Genomic DNA, 17725 nt, shown 5'->3' on the forward strand with positions numbered 1-17725 from the left:
CAAGCTAACACCCGAGGTCTCTATATTACCTCGGTCTATTCCTTCTGGGCCATCTGCCTTTAGAGACTCACTCAGGCCCTTTCCCTGCAGCCAAGTCAAAACAATCTCCAAAAAAATTACGATACATAATACTACACATAGTAACTGCAAGTAGAATCGTTCTAGCACAGAATTGGAAACAAACAGACACACACAGAGACCCAATTATAAGAAGGAAAATCTATGAATGTGCAGAAATGGATAGACTGTCTGTGGAAATGAAGGAGAGGGAAGAAACCAAGTACTATCAAATCTGAAATAGATGGTATTTCTGGCTTGAGAGTCAATGTAAAACTTAAGGTATAAACGGTAAAAGTATAATATAGAGAGTGTGTTTAAATAAGGATATAATTTAGGATAGTGACATAGAGATAGAACTTTTTGTAAATAAGATTGTTACGAAAGATATGGATACCGACACGGAAAAGCTGTTGTAAGAGTAATTTTGTGTTTTGCGTTCTGTCTTTGAAATGTTGGAAAATTCAATAAAAACCTTTAAAAAACAACAACAATCTCTAGTCATCCTTCAATTGGCCAAAAGTAATAAATCTACACTGGCACGAGATGATCATTCCCGCTCCTGTGCCCCATCACTTCCAATCAAGCAACTTCCTTGTAAGATAATGGCAAAGACCAACTGGTTTCACACACATAGAGGCTGCCCAAAGATCAGTGGTGGAATTCAAATAATTTAACAACTGGTTATCCGCCCTAATGGTTTCTTCCAACAACCAGTTCACCAAACTGCTCAGAAAGTTAACAACCGGTTTTCCCGAAGTGGTGCGAACTGGCTGAATCCCACCACTGCCTAGGATGGACCAAACCAACATTTTAGCACCGGGTCGTAAAAACAGATTAAGGTTGCCTCGTTCATGGGCTGGAGACATGATGTAGCCAACATCATCAGGACATGGCTGAAAAAAAGAGCAAGATACCCCAAAAAAACCCCAAACCCAGAAGTCCAATGATACAATAGAAACTCTGCCGGTTTTCACTTGTGTGGCCCCCTGTAGCCCTCATCTTGGCTTTTCTGACAATCCACCATGCCAGGAGCAATCTATGCCAGGATGAAGTGCCGGTGAGGAAAGCTTGATGGACTTCAAACCAAAATGAATTAACTCCAGTGTATGAAAGCACGTTCTAGAACATTCTAGGAACTGGAGACAGCAGCGTAAATCGTAAATACTCTTTGCTGGTTATTAAGCAGCTAGTGCAATATTATCGCTGTACTATTTGATAGGCAAGCACATATTAAGACATTTGGATTATAAGAGAAAAGGTGCATTAGCTAGCCTGGATCATGAAGAGCTTTGAGAATGCAGATTGGGTCAAACTGACCAAGCTCTATATAGCATTTGGATATGTATGTATGTATGTATGTATGTATGTATGTATGTATGTATGTATGTATGATGTATGTATACAATACAATAGTAGAGTTGGAAGGGACCTTGGAGGTCTTCTAGTCCAACCCCTGCCTAGGCAGGAAACCCTATATCATTTCAGGCAAATGGCTATCCAACATCTTCTTAAAGACTTCCAGTGTTGGAGCATTCACAACTTCTGGAGGCAATTCTGTTCCACTGATTAATTGTTCTCACTGTCAGGAAATTTCTCCTCAGTTCTAAATTGCTTCTCTCCTTGATTAGTTTCCACCCATTGCTTCTTGTTCTACCCTCGGATGCCTTGGAGAATAGTTTGACTCCCTCTTCTTTGTGGCAACCCCTGAGATATTGGAAGACTGCTGTCATGTCTCCCCTAGTCCTTCTTTCTCTTAAGCTAGACATACCCAGTTCCTGCAACCGTTCTTCATATGTTTTAGTCTCCAGTCCCCAAATCATCTTTGTTGCTCTTCTCTGCACTCTTTCTAGAGTCTCCACATCTTTTTTACATCGTGGCGACCAGAACTGAATGCAGTATTCCAAGTGTGGCCTCACCAAGGCATTATAAAGCGGCATCAACACTTCACGTGATCTTGATTCTATCCCTCTGTTGATGCAGCCTAGGACTGCGTTGGCTTTTTTGGCAGCTGCTGCACACCGCTGGCTCATATTTAAATGGTTGTCCACTAGAACTCCAAGATCCCTTTCACAGTTACTACTACTGAGCAAGGTACCACCTATACTGTACCTGTGCATTCCATTTTTGTTGCCTAAATGTAGAAACTTACTCATGTCTGTCTGTCTGTCTGTCTGTCTGTCTATATACATAATTCTACCCATATACATATTGTCTTTCAGAACTGATAGCTGATCATTATTAAAACACTGTTATATAAAAACAAACACCTTCCCTATCTAAATATACGTTGGTCCCAAATGGAATGGGCAGTGGTCAAAATAGCTTACAGCTGAATGAGTTGTAAACGTCCACGCAACTATTACACAGGAACAAAACTTGCAGCCCAGGTGCGGACGCCTTCCCTTAAGGCAGGCCTTAGTTATGCTTGACAAGCCATGCAGTGTGGCTTGCCAGTTTGCGATCATTAGGAACAGCTAGAGGAGGGCAGGCTAAATGGCGGAAAATATAAATTGCGGAACGGTTGGCAGCTATCGGAAGCTGTGCTAGAGTACGCTGCGTTTTTGTTTTTGTTTTGTATTTAAGCCATAAGCCGCTGCAAAAATTATTGGATTTCTTTATCAAAAAGAAACAAACCCCAAAACCCATGGATACAATTCAATGAAGGCTTTCTCTAAGTCATTTTGGTTGAAGGGGTCTTGGGCACCACCAACAATTCCAGACAAGGGCGTTGATGCTTCGGGCTCTGTCTCTTTGGTTTTTCACTTGAGGAAGGGGTTTCTAAAAGACCAGCATTAGCCCAGAGGTGTCAAACACAAGGCCCACGGGACAAATCTGGACCACGAGGTGCTTAGATATGGCCTGTGGGGCCACCTTGGAAACAACAAAGGACTGGCCCACAGTGCCTCTGCCAGTGGAAACGGAGCTCGGGACAGCTGTGTGCAGCCCTCTTGAGCTCCGTTTTTGGGGGCAGAGGATTGCAGGAGGCTGTCGCAGCCGAAAACGGAGGTCGGGAGACCGTTTTTGCTGGAAGAGCGCTCAGGCCACACAAGCGCCCCTGACATGAGTGATGTCGACTGGCCACACCCCCTGCGAGGTCAAACTGATGCAGCCCTTGACGAGATCGAGTTTGAAACCCCCGATTTAGCCAGCAAAACAGAAATCCACTGAACAACCCAGACAACTCCAAGGCGGCTAGGATTCCTCCAGTGTTTGGAATCTTATTTAAATGACATTCGGGATAGGCTTTTTCCTTCTTCATTTTGGTTTATAATTCACAAGATGAAAAGGGCACTTAGCTTGAGCCTTTGGGATTCAATTTAATCATCTCCTGACGACAGGGGACTTTGTTAAGATAAACAATCTGTGTTACATCTTTACTAAGTTTCTGTTTAAAAGAGAGAGCAAAAGTCAGCCTTCTTTCTCAGCGTTCCTCCACCATCAAGCATTTAAAACAAATAAAAAGATTTCTACTTGGCATCCGACAGGAAACCAATTAGAAATTCTAATTCCATATTTCCCCCCCCCCCAAACATCAAAACGTCTGCATTTCTCTGAAGTTGCGATTTATGTGCTTGCGCACCTATCCCACATAATTAAATGGTGTTTTACAAGGCACAGATGCTGCAGTCATAATAAATAACAGCAGTCAAATTATGGAGACAACATTTGCAAAAAAACACGCAAAAAACAAAAAACAGAATGCCCACAAAAAATGCCACTGTGCATATTGCCGAAGACACAGCGATGTATTCGCAGAGTGAAAAATTTAAGCCTCCACAGACTTCCTATGTACAAATCCTGCAGGAAAGGCTGCATAAAAGAATTATTTCAAATATTCAGTTCCTTTGCTCCCAGCTTCGAGAATCTGTGAGACATTAAATCCCACACAGCTTCTTTAGCTATTTGGGTCCAATCTCCCCCCGCCCCTTAAAATACGCTTGATTAAGAGCAAATAAGAAAAAATACCTCCACCTTCCCACGTTTCCAATGCTACAACCTGATTCATTCAGTTTAAAAAGATTAAAAATTCCAGGTGAGTAAGGCTATCAGTGACCATTAGTCAATGGCCTGTGTATTGTATTTGGGGGAGCAGGGGAGTTTGTAGGGCAACCAAAGCATCTCTCTGTTGTTGAAGATGCTTGCATCGCCATGGCCACTAAAGGTCTCAGCGGCACAGATACGTGCTCAGAAATTCAAGGTGAGACCTCAAGCGGCTGAGCTTTTGTGGGACGGGGTCACCTTGATGCTCTGAGCAGCAGCTTTGGATGGCTGAATGCCCCTCCAAACACTTTGCACAGACTTATTAGTTATTATGGCTAATGTATATTTTCCGCAGGAAGAGACTGGGGTCATGCACAAATATGTGGCTAATATACTGCCTTGTCCTTCTGACTGAGCCATGGGTAAAATTAGATGACCGGATATAAAACAAAACAGAATCCTACAGCAGGGAGGTGCCATAAAGGGCCTCTAACTTCCTGCTGCTGTTGTCCCAGTATCCCAATTCAAGCATCCCTGATAGATGGCTGTCAGCCCCCACCTGAAGATACCCAGGGTATCTTCAGGTGAGGGCTGAAGAAAGGTAGACCTCTGGTTTGAATCAGCTTATCTTCTGTTTGGAACAGGGTTTTGGTCAGAAAGCCAAAGGTTACAATCCTATGCACCCTTAGGCTCCGTGCTTGTTCTGAAAAAGAGCATTTAATTCGGAGCAAACATCCATGGAATGTGATGCGGGAACAGCCCAAAAAGCAGATTTAGCTCTGGGGTAAGGATTGTAAAAGTCGGCTTCAGAATGAGCAACCAATTAAGGTGGGAGTTTCAGAAAAGAGGGCTGCGTCCCAGGAAAGAAGACAGGGTGAGAAAGAAACTCATAGTAATTCTTCCTTGATTTTCTTCAGTATAAGACGGGGCAGATAAACAATAAGTCACAGTTTCAAGATTGTGTTATTCTGCCCTACAACAATAAAGTTAATTTCTGGTATGTCTGCAGTATCTATTTCTTGATCTGGTCTACCTCAAAGGGCGGACATTCTGGTGTATGGTAACATCTCCTCTGATATTCCACATTTTCTCCAATATAGAAGATTGATCAACCAGAACTACCTTATTTCCAGTTGCTTGGCAACCCAACTTCTTTACTGTAATTTTTCGACTCCTTCAAACTCAAAAAATCTACTGATGACCCAAAGTTTGTCTGCTACGCCTAGAAATGCTCAGGAATTGACATTAGATTTTCCAAGTCTGTTCCAAACACCACCTCAACAACAGTATTAACTCATTTTCACTCCCTTACAGTTTGGCTTAAGATCTTCAGGTTTTGTAACAATCAAGGAAGGGAGAGGGAAAAAAAAAAGAGGAAACAGATACCATAAGAAACAATACCAGGCTGGTAATATTGGCCAGTCATTACAACACACATTTCTGAATAGTTGCATATTCTTCCTCTCTGAAGGAAGCCTGAAGCAGTTTCTCTTTCCCTCCCTCCCCTCCCCCAATTATAACTCTCAAAGTATAAAATATAGACCATCTGTATTTAACTCAGAAACACACGCTTTTCGAAAATAATCCTTTGGCGACAGTGAGTATAAATCGGGAGCCTCTCACAACTCAGTGACAGCAAAGGGAGAATTGGCAGAGAAAAAGATACCCGTGAGAACACTAGACAAGGTCTTATGGTCCAGACCAGCTTAAGAGCGAAAGAGAGAGAGACACAGAGAGAGGGTGGGAGGGGGGGAAGGCTGTGGGAATTTGAATAAAGTCAGAAGTTCCCAGATGTTGAAAAATCTCAGTGATAACCTTTCAGGCACGAAGGTGCGGAGCCTTTGATGGAACAGAAGTCCAAGCCCAAGATCCATCAAACCGGAGCACAACCAGACAGGGATAAGACTGCTGCTTTCAAGCAGCTCAGGAATGGTTAGCTGAGATCATCTACACGTTAGACAGATGTTGCAAGAAAGAGCAGGCAGGCAGGCATGCAAAACAGGAGATCTTTTTTGCCCTTTTCTCAACCTTTGGGATGCTTTCCAAAGCAGTTCTGATCCAGGGCTCCTATTCTTGCTGTTTACTTTCCTTCTTCTTTCCATTGCTGGCTGCCATTAAAAATAAATAAATCTTATCCTCATTCCTCATTCTGGTGTTCTTTAGAAGTGCCAGACTTTTGACTCTCCAAGGACACCAGGATGTCCTTGAATTATGGGAAGTCCAACAGCTCTGAGGAGCATACCTGAAAAGGATGGGTTACCTCTGTGTGGTCCAGCTAAACAAACTTTCATTTGTTTCCTTTTTGGGGGGTTGGGGGAAGCTACAGTAGATTTGACTGGAAGCTGAAAAAGCTATTTTTAGGGAGGAAGTGAAAATGGGTTTTGACCTCACCAGCATCCAGCCAATCTGAGGGAGTCAGTCTATGACTCTCTTTCTCCCCCAGATATGGTTTTCCCTGACTTTTTAAATTTTTATTTACAAGATTGTTTCATTTAAGGATAAAACAATGGGATAACTTTTGCCAGAAACTTGCATTTTAAATCACCTCGGCAATGTATGCCCGGACCATCTCAAATGCAGAAAAAGCCTTATGGAGCGGGACCGTCTCCCTTCTTGAAATCTGCCCCCACCGCCACCGCCTAGAAAAGTGACCTGTGTGGGAGGAGGCAGAAAGGCTGGTCTTCATTCTAACTGTTTCCATGGTGGATGGATTTTATTTTCTCCCAAAGAGAAAAAGCAGGCAGCTGGTTTGGCTTCCTCCAGCAATTCTAAATACTACAGATTAGGCATTTTAAGAAGTCAGACATATAATCGGATTTACTCTGGAATGGCAGGTCAAGGAGCTGGCAAAAGGAAGAGGTCTCTGGCAGGTTAATTATGGGGGCAAGTCAAAGGGAGCAATCCCAGCCCTTCCCGACCTCTGGGGGGGGGGGGGAATGCAGAAGAGAACTAGAGATAACATCTACTGGGAATCAAGCTTGACTCAAGGAGTTGAATTGCCTTGATGTACCAATATACTCCACTAGCCTAGTTGGTGGGATTTCTCAGTGGTCTCCCATTCAAGCTCTAACCAGACCAAGCACAGCTTAGTTTCCAAGTCCAGACAAGGGGACTTAGGGAGCTGACCACGTCAAGCCCCTCGGGAGAACCGTTCTTCTGCACAGTTGCCACCCTAAGGGCGATTTTCCACCTTAGCACTTAAATAAAAATTGGGAGTGGGGTCTGTCACACTTCCGCACCCCTCGGTCCTCTTCCCCGTCCCATATCTCCAAGGGGCGCTCCTGCCCTTTCCCCTCGAAGGAAGGAAGGAAGGAAGGCGCCCGCTTTTCCTCCGGGGGAGTCCCGGAGAAGTCCGAGCCAAGGCCTGTTCAGATGAAATGGATCCAGGCGCCGCCGCCGTCGGGTTCCTGGCCATTGGGCCGCTGCCTGCCTCGCAGTTTGTAGTTGTGGCCGTCGTTGTTGTCCCAATACTCGGCGTCGGCCACGCGGTAGCGCACGGCGAACTCGAGCAGCGTGGTGCCGGCGCCCACGGGCAGGTGGAAGGCGAAGCGGTCCGTCTGGCCGTCGTGGGCGGCGGCGGGCGGCGGCAAGTAGACGGCGGGCACCTCGTTGCAGCTGGCCCAGCGGTTGAGCGTGTAGCGCACCGAGACGCTCTTTTCGTAAGCCAGGTTGAGGACGCGCACGGAGCCGCGCAGCCCGGCCGCCTCAGGCCGCACCCACTCCAGCTTGACTCTGTGCTGCCGCACTCGCTCCGCGAACCCCGAACCGGCGCCGGGCTGCGGCGGGAAGAGAGGCTCCAGCACGGGCGCCGGCGGCCCGAAGAGTACCGGCTCCAGCTCGCCCAGCGCCGGCGGCTTGCGGGTCTTGAGCAGGTCGGCTCCGCGCGGGAGAGGCGAGGCGGCCAGCGGCGCGGGCGGCGGCGGGACCTGCGGCACGTCGGCTTGGCAGAAGTGGCGCACGGCGGTCAGCTCCAGCCCCAGCGAGTCGGCGAAGCGCACCGTCTTGCGCCGCGACGGGCTCTGCTGCAAAGCCGGCCGGAGCCCCCGGTCGCCCGGCGTGGGCAGGGACTTGGCGCGGCGGCGGAGGGTCGGGCTGGGCGGCACGGGCGGGAGCGTGGGCTCTCTGCCGCGGGTGGCCGGCGGCGGCGAGGAGAGGGGCGGCGAAGGAGAGCGGGGCGGCGGCAGCGGTGGAGGAGGAGGCGGCGGCGGCGACCGGGCGGCATCGGCTTCTCGGGTGACGGGCGGCGAAGGGGGCGCGGGCAGCGGCTCCACCGCCTCGATCTCGGGGCTACAGCCGCCCTTGCATTGCTCGGCCAGGCTGCCGTAGAGGCAGGCGCTGCAGCTGAAGTTCCGCGGCAGGTAGAGGCGCGGCGGCGGCGTGGGCACCGAGGCGTGCAGGGAACCGGCCTTCTCCATCCTGCCGCGCGGCACCGGCTTCTCCTCGGTTGGGGTGGGGGGGTCACTCGGCGGCGCCTAGCGGCTCTCCTCGCCTGCGCATAGCCGGGCTCGGCGCCTTTCCCGCGGCCGCCAGCCGCTCGGACGAGGGTCCCCGCTAGAGCAGCGCCGCCAGGGTCCCGGGGGGAGCCGAGCGCTGGCCCGGAGCTGCTGCCGCTCTTCCCCGCGGCGGAGGTGCTGCGACTGCCGCTACTCCGCCGCTGCTTGTGCCTCTGCGGCTACTGACGTCGCGGAGCCCTGCAGTCAGTGAGAGACGCGCCGGGCCGCGGGTCGGCCTAGCCGCCCCTTCGGCTCTGCCTCCCGCCCCCGCCTCCCCCGCTCGCCGGCTCGGGCCGCTCGTCCTCCGCCTGCCCTCCCCGCGTCCTTCAGACGGGGATGCGTGTAGTTGGAATCCCCCGCAGGAACAGCCACTCGTGGCTCGGCGGGCGGGCACAACCCAAGCTCTTTCTCTCGGGGCGAGCCGGTTCCTCTTCGGCCGCGCAGTCGCCGGGCGGTGGCTCTTCCCGGCTTTCGTTTCGGCGGTGCCGGCGATTCGGGACCGGTTCCTTTCGGCAAGAGGTGGTGGAAGGAGACCCGGGCGGTTTAAACCCCGGCGGGCGATTCGGGTGGCAGCGGCGCAACCCCCGACAGAAGGGAAATTCCTCCTTGCCTGCAGTTGGCCGGCAAAGTTGGGATGAACGAAGCGCAGTTCCCCTTGAGCAGTAAAACGGCCGGGTGCGTCTTATGGCCGAGGGCGCCGCTCTTTCGCGGGACAGAAGGTGGAGGAAAGCGACCCTTTTAATGCCAGGGTGGCGAAGTCGTGCGACTCCAACCCTTCCGTGTTGCCGTCTCTCTTGATGCTTTGGCTGAAGGACGATGACGTGGGAAACGGGAGGAAAATCTGGGCGCTTGGTGGGAGTGGAAACGTGACTTCCATCTGAAATAAAGAGCCTGCTTCCTTCCTCAACTTCTCTGAGTCATTTCCCCATCTGGGCATTTATTCTAGCGCTGTGAGTTTAATACCAGCCTCCTCTAGAAAGTTATAGGTAGCTAGATGGATATTTGGAGGGGGTGGGGGTGGGGGTAGGGAGTGGATGAGTTCCTGGAAATTAATGCTTAACTATTCTGCTTTCTCATTCTTCAGAGGTGGATAATAGAATTCTTTATTGGCCAAGTGTGATTGGATACACACACACACAGGAAATTTGCCTCGGGGGCACAAACTCTCAGTGTACCATACAAACAACAAAGTGACACAGTAGGTAAGATACAACAGCAAGGGATAAATCAGAAATACCAATAGGAGAAAGGAGTAGGAAAGACGAGAAAGAGAATATCAATGCAGATAATATCGATACAGAATAAAGATAAAATCGATAGTTCCTCAATGAGGGGGGAATCATGCGAGCCAGTTTCCCTAGAATCATCTCAACAGTCTTTGCTCCTGATTTTTCACTAGGAGATTCGGAGAAAATGGGCAATCAGGTGTGATAAATGCACCCCTGGGGTAATCTCTCTCATCAATGGATTTGTCATTGGAGGAACATCTGGGATTTGTCCTTGGAGGAACATCTGTTAAGGATGCTTGTAGAATTACAGCGAGGCTCTCCTTCAGGTGGCTGATTTTGGAGGACCTTTACAGCCTTTGGCCATGATGGAGGACCTTCTCTCGTTGCTGCAGGTGAAGCTATCTAGTTTTTCTGTCTCCTTTGTTCAGTAGCTAAGTTGTCTTCACAATCCCATGGACCACAGCATGCCATGCTCTGTTGTCCTCCAGCATCTCCCACATTTCCCCCTAATTTATGTTCATTGCCTCAATGATGCCACCTAACCATTTCATCCTCTGCCATCCTCTCTTCCCCTTTTTTTTGGACCAAGTTATTCGAGCTTCAGTTTCAGGAGCTGCCCTTCCAAAAACAGACTCAAGAATTGAATTCCTTTAGGTTTGACTGGTCTAATCTCTCTGCAGTCCAAGGGACTTTCAAGAGTCTTCTCCAGCACCATATTTATCTCAAGCACTGACTATTCTTGCCTGCCTGCCTATCTAGTAACTAATAGCTGATAACCCGGCCTTGCCCGGGTATTTATTCATAGAGAGAGAAAAAATGTCCGGACCAAACATAATTTCTAATGGGTTTTCTCCCTTACCAGAGGGAGCACCTTTGGGGAGCGCTGTGAAGCTGTTACCATGGCAATTCCACTGCACTGTACACTAGAAGCCATTTTAAGGCAGAACAGGCTGTTACTTAACAGAACGCACACCCCTGTGGAGTGTTGGATGTGTCTTACCCTCACAATAATTGTTTCTAGAGAGTAAGTCATTTGTGAATCAAGTTTGGGTGAAATTTCTCGAGGCATTCCAGAGTTATGCTGGGAAACAAACAAACACACACACACACACACACACACACCACACATGCACACGCTTTTTAGATATATAGTTTTTCAGAAGAATGGCTAGATGATGATTAAAAATGGAAGTCATTCCTATCTATCTATCATCTATCTATCTATCTATCTATCTATCTATCTATCTATCTATCTATCTATCATCTATCTATCTATCTATCTATCTATCTATCATCTATCTATCTGATGTATCTACTGTGCCTGCCTGCCTGCCTACCTACCTACCTACCAGTAATGGTATGCTATTCTCTTCACTACTGGTTCAGTAGTGGGAGCGCGCATGCAGAAGGTCCGTGATGATGTCAGGGTGGGTGGGCAAAGCCTTGTGTTGCCGCTACTACTGGTTCACCCAAACCGGTGCAAACTGGCAGCATACCACCTCACCTACCTACCTACCTACCTATCATCTTTAGGAACAGCAAGATCAAGAGATACCTTGAATAAATGGGGATACTTGGTGAATTCTGCCTACTGTGAATGTGGAGATCTGCAAAGCACTTCACACTTCTACACTTGCCTTCCTCTTGAGGGCCTTACGACAGCGCAATACAATGCCATCGATGTTGCATGCTTCTGGGCAAGCACCGCCCAGGTTAGGCTTTTATACATTTTAAAGTTTACATTCTTATGCTTGCATTCATACCTACACTCGGAATTTTAATAAAGATTCTTCTGACACGAATAAATAAATAAATTTAGGAACCACAGATCTGCCTACACAGAGGACCGGGCGGTGCTCAAATAAAACATTAAAAACTGAATATAAAATTTAAAATGGAGGCCAGGATAGTTAAAGTTGACATTAAAAGTTAATTATAAGACAGGGGAGGGGCATTCAGCGTGTTAACCAGCCCTGTGGCTGCATATTCAAGCGAGGTGGCAGAACCAGGTTCTTAGATATTTTCAACACCTGCGAACTATGCTTCTTTCTCCTTCCTTCCTTCCTTCCTTCCTTCCTTCCTTCCTTCCTTCCTTCCTTCCTTCCTTCCTTCCTTCCTTCCTTTCTTTCCTTCCGGCCTTCCTTTTTTTTTTTTTTTTAAAAAAGCCCACTTTATCTTTTAGTCCAGGGGCCTTAAACTTGGCAACTTTAAGGCTTGTGGACATCAACTCCCAGAATTCCCCAGCCTGCAATGAGTCTTAAAGTTGCCAGGTTTGGAGAGGCCTAGCCTAGACCAAGCCCCGTCATAGGAAGATATTACTGTACTGTCTATATGCAGCAGGGATCCGGAGGACGTGCCAATGCAGTGATACTGCTGTGCCATCCTCATCCAGGAACTCAGATGCAATCTTCGCTAAAGCTATTTGATCCTTAGCCGTACCGAGATTGCAGGGATGAGTACATGCTTTTTGTCACATTAGCCTTGTGCGGTGCTGCTCTACGTCACCAGAGAACAAACATAAAGCCTCTTACAAACTCTGCTTTGCTCCTGGGAACTTTCTGGGCATATTATTTACTTAGCAACAGCATGTAAGCGTTTGGCATTGTTTTGTGCCCCCCCCGCCCCGCCCAAAGAAATACTTTCCAGCTGATTAATGATTTCCAATAAGCTGGAGTGGTTTCTAGGAAACCCAAGCTAAGCCATAAAATGCAGTTGTATGTGAGTGAGTGTGTAATAAATGACTAAAGGTTCCCCTCGCTCATGCATGCTAGTTGTTCCAGACTCTAGGGGGCGGTGCTCATCTCCGTTTCAAAGCCGAAGAGCCAGCGCTGTTTGAAGACGTCTCCGTGGTCATGTGGCTGGCATGACTGAACGTCAAAGGCGCACAAAATGCTGTTTCCTTCCCCCCAAAGGTGGTCCCTATTTTTCTACTTGCATTTTTGCGTGCTTTTGAACTACTAGGTCGGCAGAAGCTGGGACAAGTAACGGGAGCTCACTCCGTTACGCAGCGCTAGGGATTCGAACTGCCGAACTGCCGACCTTCTGATCGACAAGCTCAGCATCTTAGCCACTGAGCCACCGCATCCCTTCCTAATAAATGACTAGCAATTGCCAAGACAGGCATTCTATAGTAACAGTACAACAGAATCAGAAACGATCTTTCTTGATAGATTTACATCTTCTGTAAACCAGTGCTGCAACTTTAAAAGAGAGGGCAGGTCTGTCTCTTAACTTCAGCAGCTTTTAAGAGGCATGGACCAACTCCCAGAATTCCACAGCCAGCGTTCTGGGAGTTTGAAGCCCGCCCCTCTTATTAAAAGTTGCTGAGGTTCAAAAACATTGGTCTGGAACAATCCTAACCAACTCTATGGCTGCCAGCCGATGATTGGCAGTTGGATGTCTTCCAGGCTAAGCTTCACAATCTCTTGCTCATCAGCCTGGCTGGCTGGAGGGCAGGCATTCAACTTGGAGGATGGCAGGTGGCCATAAAATCAAAGCAACTGTAGGGACAGCTTGCTGCCGGCCCCAGCTCTCTTCCTAAGATTGGGACCCAGGCTGGAAAACCCTTCGTTGCAGAATATAGTATGTACATTTACCATTGTACATAAATGGCGAGGAGGTGGAGAGGGTTGCTAGTTTTAAATTTCTGGGCATTTATATCTCAGAGGAGCTCTCATGGACTATGAATGCTAACATGCTTGTGAAGAAGGCACAGAAGAGGGTGTACTTCCTGAGAATGCTCAGGAAAATAAATCTATCTCAGCAGCTGGAGCATCGCGGAGGCTCACGGAAGTGCTAAGACACATGCACGCATGCTGAGCGCATCTATGTGGATGCAGCTGGGCCCGATCTGGAACCTAACATCGATGCAGTCCCACTCTGGCTCTTTGCCACCAGTGGCGCTTCCCTCCAGCCTTCTCCCAAAGCCCCGCACCAGGAGGCCGAAGCAGGCCCCAAGTCAGAATTTTTGCCCCCTTCTGACTCACACAAAAAGACGCCGAAGGAAGAGACTCTCTGCAACAACAGAAACGTTCATTGCACATATCCGGTCCAATGGCCATAGTCTGAGGACCTCTGATTTAGTGCAATATAAAAAAAATGCAAATACTTTTTCTGTGGACCACCAAAATTTTCTCACGGACCACCAGTTGGTGACCGCTTTAATAGAAGGTTAATGCGATGGCAGTGAAACTGTTCCAATTGTCTTGCTTTCTAGGCGCGGTAGTAACGCTGAATTAAGAGTTTGTCACAGCCAAATTGACTAAAATTATTTAAAGTAGACATTAAATTATATTTTGATATACTGGAGTGTGTGGGTGTGTGCACACATATATACATATGTGCATATGAAATAAATACCTACTACTTTTAGAAAGGTTTTTGTGAATATTCAGAAGGGGCGAGGAAGCAGAATTTATAACTGAGCTTTTATTTATTTATTTATTTTTATTTGATTAGCTATTAGGTATGTACAGATGCCACGTTACATTGTATGAGAAAGAAAACAAAGCTGTTTTCTGTTGCAAGTTAGGGATAAACCAGCTCAGAATTTGTATCCTTAGTTGAGGAGAAATTTACAAACTTTTTAACAAATGGAAACATAATGTATCATTGCAAATTAATTTTGGCTACAAAAAACTATTATTGTTTATGGCTTGTCAAAGAAGTTCTTTTGTGACTCAAAAGGATTGTGTTTCACTCATCATGAATGTCACGGAGTAATTAAATACTTGCTCATATAGGAGAAGGAGTAGAGATTAGTAGGAACTTTACTTTGATCATACTCCTACTCTTACTTAGGCTGAGTGTTTTAATGAGACATTCAAATCTCTTTTCTGCCTTCAAAGAAAATGTTCCATGCTCACGATCCCACATAAAGCTGAGCTAGCATCTCCTAGGTGACACTATTTTCATGACGCGGGGCCAATTTGTAATTACTGTTAAATTCTGTGCTTTGCTAAAACAGATTTTCAGATATACTGGATTTCAAAGGATGCACATCTGTTTAATTGCATTTTCTAAATAAATTAATGTTTGTAATAAAATCTCAATATTTATCTAGGCTTCTTTAATAAAACCCTTAACTGAACCAGTTTGGCCTAGTGGTAAAGGCACCAGGCTACGGTAAGTTCCATTCCAATTGTAGGCATGAAAAACTGGCTGAATGACTTTGGACCTGAGGCTTCCCAAAAGCATGAATCAAACTCCTGGTCCCGACAAAAAACCCCTTTTATTAATTGACTGTGAATTCTGCTCATTCAAAACCAGCAAAGTCTTTCAAGGGAGGATTTACAGTCACAGATCTTATCTAGCTTGGAGAGCTGACAGGCCGATATCTGCAAAATATGGCAAGGAGTCTCGGAGAGTCACAAATCAATTAAGCGAACTCATTGTCTCCTGCAAACTCCACTCCCCTTTTGCTCCTCTTTTATTTCCTCTGGGAGGAGCCATTCATCGTCCACCTCTGGCCTTACTCCCAAGTCAACCCCTGCTCTTTAGCTGTTCCCTTCGTCTGGCGGCTCTGAGCATGCACACACTGGGAACAGGCTCCAGCTGTTCGTCTGCCTCACTGATGTCTGACTCCAAAGGCAGTTGATAACTGGCATATGGCCCTGGCCCCATCACTGTTTCCAATGCAGAGCCCACATCAGAGTGTTCTCCAGACTCCAGGACTGACCCATATTCCTCTCCAACCACTGTCCAAATCTACACTGTCGGGCTACAACAGGACCAGTCCCTCTCTCTCAGCCCAATTCACTGCACAGGGTCATTGTTGTGGTGAAAATAGGCTGAGGAAGATGGGGGAGGGGTTTGGATGGGGAGTGAGATCAATCACCTGTTGAATCTTGCCCAATGTGACATTAACTGACTGACCCCTACACCTGATGATTTAATTTAATTTAATGACATGGCTGGGTTGAGATAAAGTGGATTCATCAGCATTTCTCTCTTTCCGAAAAGAGAAACAGGGGTTTTTTTTTCTTTGAAAATGTTTTACTTCTCATTTAAGAAGCTTCTTCAGTTCTGGAGAACTGAACTGATAAACTGAAGAAGCTTCTTGGATGAGAAGTGAAACATTTTCAAAGAAAAAAAGCCAAGAAGGTTTTTTAAAAAGGCAACTATGAACACTACACTGAGATTAAGACCCAATGACTTGAGTAGGTGGCCGTTTGAGATAAGCAGGCAATGAAACCTGTGTGGGTGTGTATTTACTTTAGAGAAACAAGGCCTTGCAAAACAAAATGAGTTCACGGGGTCAGTTTTTCTAATCCAGAGCTCATTTTCCATTTGAAAGTTAGGGGAGAAACAGGGATTGTCAGTCATTCTTCCATTACGGGATTTACATCTGCCTTTTCTTTAGCCCAACAACTCCCCCCAGAGGCAGGTTGGCATGGAGCAAACCTGGCCCAAAGGAGAGTTCAACCCCCAGGGCCAACCCTCAGTTTCATCACAATATTAGGCATTGTGCTGGCATAACAACAACAATAGTAATAAGACTTCAAATTTGCCAAGAATCAGGAGTCTGGTAGCCTCCTTTACTGCTAATCCATATTATTAAAAGGCAGAAGCTTTCCCCAGTGGCAGCTCATTTCATCACCAGAACTTGCTTTGCCCATCTGATGAAGTGACTGCAGCTTAGAAAAGCTTTCCTCCCTCCCTCCCTCCTTCTGTCCTCCTCTCCCTTTCTATTTCCCCTTCCCCCTTTTCCCTCCCTCCCTTTTTCTGTTCACCCATCCTTTTCCCCTCCCTCTCTTTTTCCATCCATCCATCTTTTCCCTCTCTCCCTCCCTATACAAAAGCTAAGAAAAAGAAGGATGCATACAAAACGATAAGAGAGAAAAAACTAAAACGGAAAGAGAGAACTCAAACTTTTTCCACAAGACAATATATATTTTGCAGACATAGGTACAAGGATAAACGGGTCTCCCTGAATTCCTCCCGGGGGATCCCAGACTCCAGGGTTGCACAGAGAGGCTCCGTAAACTTGGGCTGCCCTCTGAAGATGCTCGGGACCCGGGACGGGCTTGGCGGAGGGGAGACCTCCTCCTCTTCCTCTCCGCAGCCCCCTCCCCCAGCTAATGGGCTGCCCCCCCTCCTCACCACCGCCTACTCTGGTTGCCCGGCAACGGCGGGGTCCCGGGCGACGAGGACAGAGGCGGGGGGCGGCGCGGGGACTGTGATCGCATCGGCGGCTCCATCTCCCCCAGCAGCCCGACTCCAGCCGAGCTGGTCCTACTCCTTGGCGGCCGCGGCGTCCTCCTCGCCTCCCCCTGAGCGGCTGAGCGGCGGCGGAGCTCTCAGAGGCGGCGGGACACGGGCGTTGCGGGCGGGGAGGGAGGGAAGGAAGGAAGGGAGGATCAGGAGCCCGAGGATCGGCCGGACAGCACGCGGGATTATGGGGTGAGTGCGGGGAGGCGGGAGGGCGGGCTCCTGAGCGGGTGCAGAGGGCCGCCCCGGCTTCCTGCGAAGACCGACCCAGCCTAGTCTGACTCCCGGAGCTCAGAGGCTCCAGAACACGGGCGGGTGGCCGCCAAGGTAACGGTTATCCCGGCCGCGCGCGGATCCCCTTCCGCGGAAAGCAGCCGGGGGACGAGATGCTCCTGAGCATGGGAAGAGCGCCGTCAAGGGAACGGCGGCCCTGCCCCTCTGCCCGGAATGGCTTCGGTGGAAAGCCGAGAGGAAATGCTGCCGGAAGCTCCTGAGCAGGTGCAGAGTGCCTTTCCTACAGCAAGGGGGGGAGGAGTTAAAGAGGCCCTGAGTTCAAAGGCAAGGAGGGGGGGGAGTGTCTGACCACGCTCGTAAAAAAACGGAAGGATGGGTGGGTTATGGCTCTCGGCAGCTTCTGATCCTGGCACTCTCAAGCTTCAGTGGACCTCCGCAGGCTTCCCCAGTGCTAACTTGCAGGACCGAACATTCAAGGAGTTGCCCTTTGTACCCTTGCCATAATAAAGTGTGGGATGT

General features: G+C 48.1%; 2 protein-coding genes across 2 annotated transcripts in view; both read right to left on the minus strand.

Moving 5' to 3' along the window:
* ATMIN (ATM interactor) overlaps positions 1-17725 on the minus strand; it is a 115012-nt gene that overhangs the window by 70682 nt on the left and 26605 nt on the right. The window lies entirely within an intron of this gene.
* Positions 7410-9408, minus strand: LOC309397552 (protein phosphatase 1 regulatory subunit 3E-like; the record flags this gene model as incomplete). The annotated part of the gene is made up of 1 exon (XM_081963665.1): positions 7410-9408. The coding sequence occupies exon 1, from the start codon at positions 8454-8456 to the stop codon at positions 7410-7412; it is 1047 nt and encodes a 348-aa protein (XP_081819791.1). The 5' UTR covers positions 8457-9408.

The sequence above is a fragment of the Natrix helvetica genome (assembly GCF_964273705.1).
Source record: "Natrix helvetica genome assembly, chromosome: 10".
Taxonomy (NCBI): Eukaryota; Metazoa; Chordata; class Lepidosauria; order Squamata; family Natricidae; genus Natrix; species Natrix helvetica.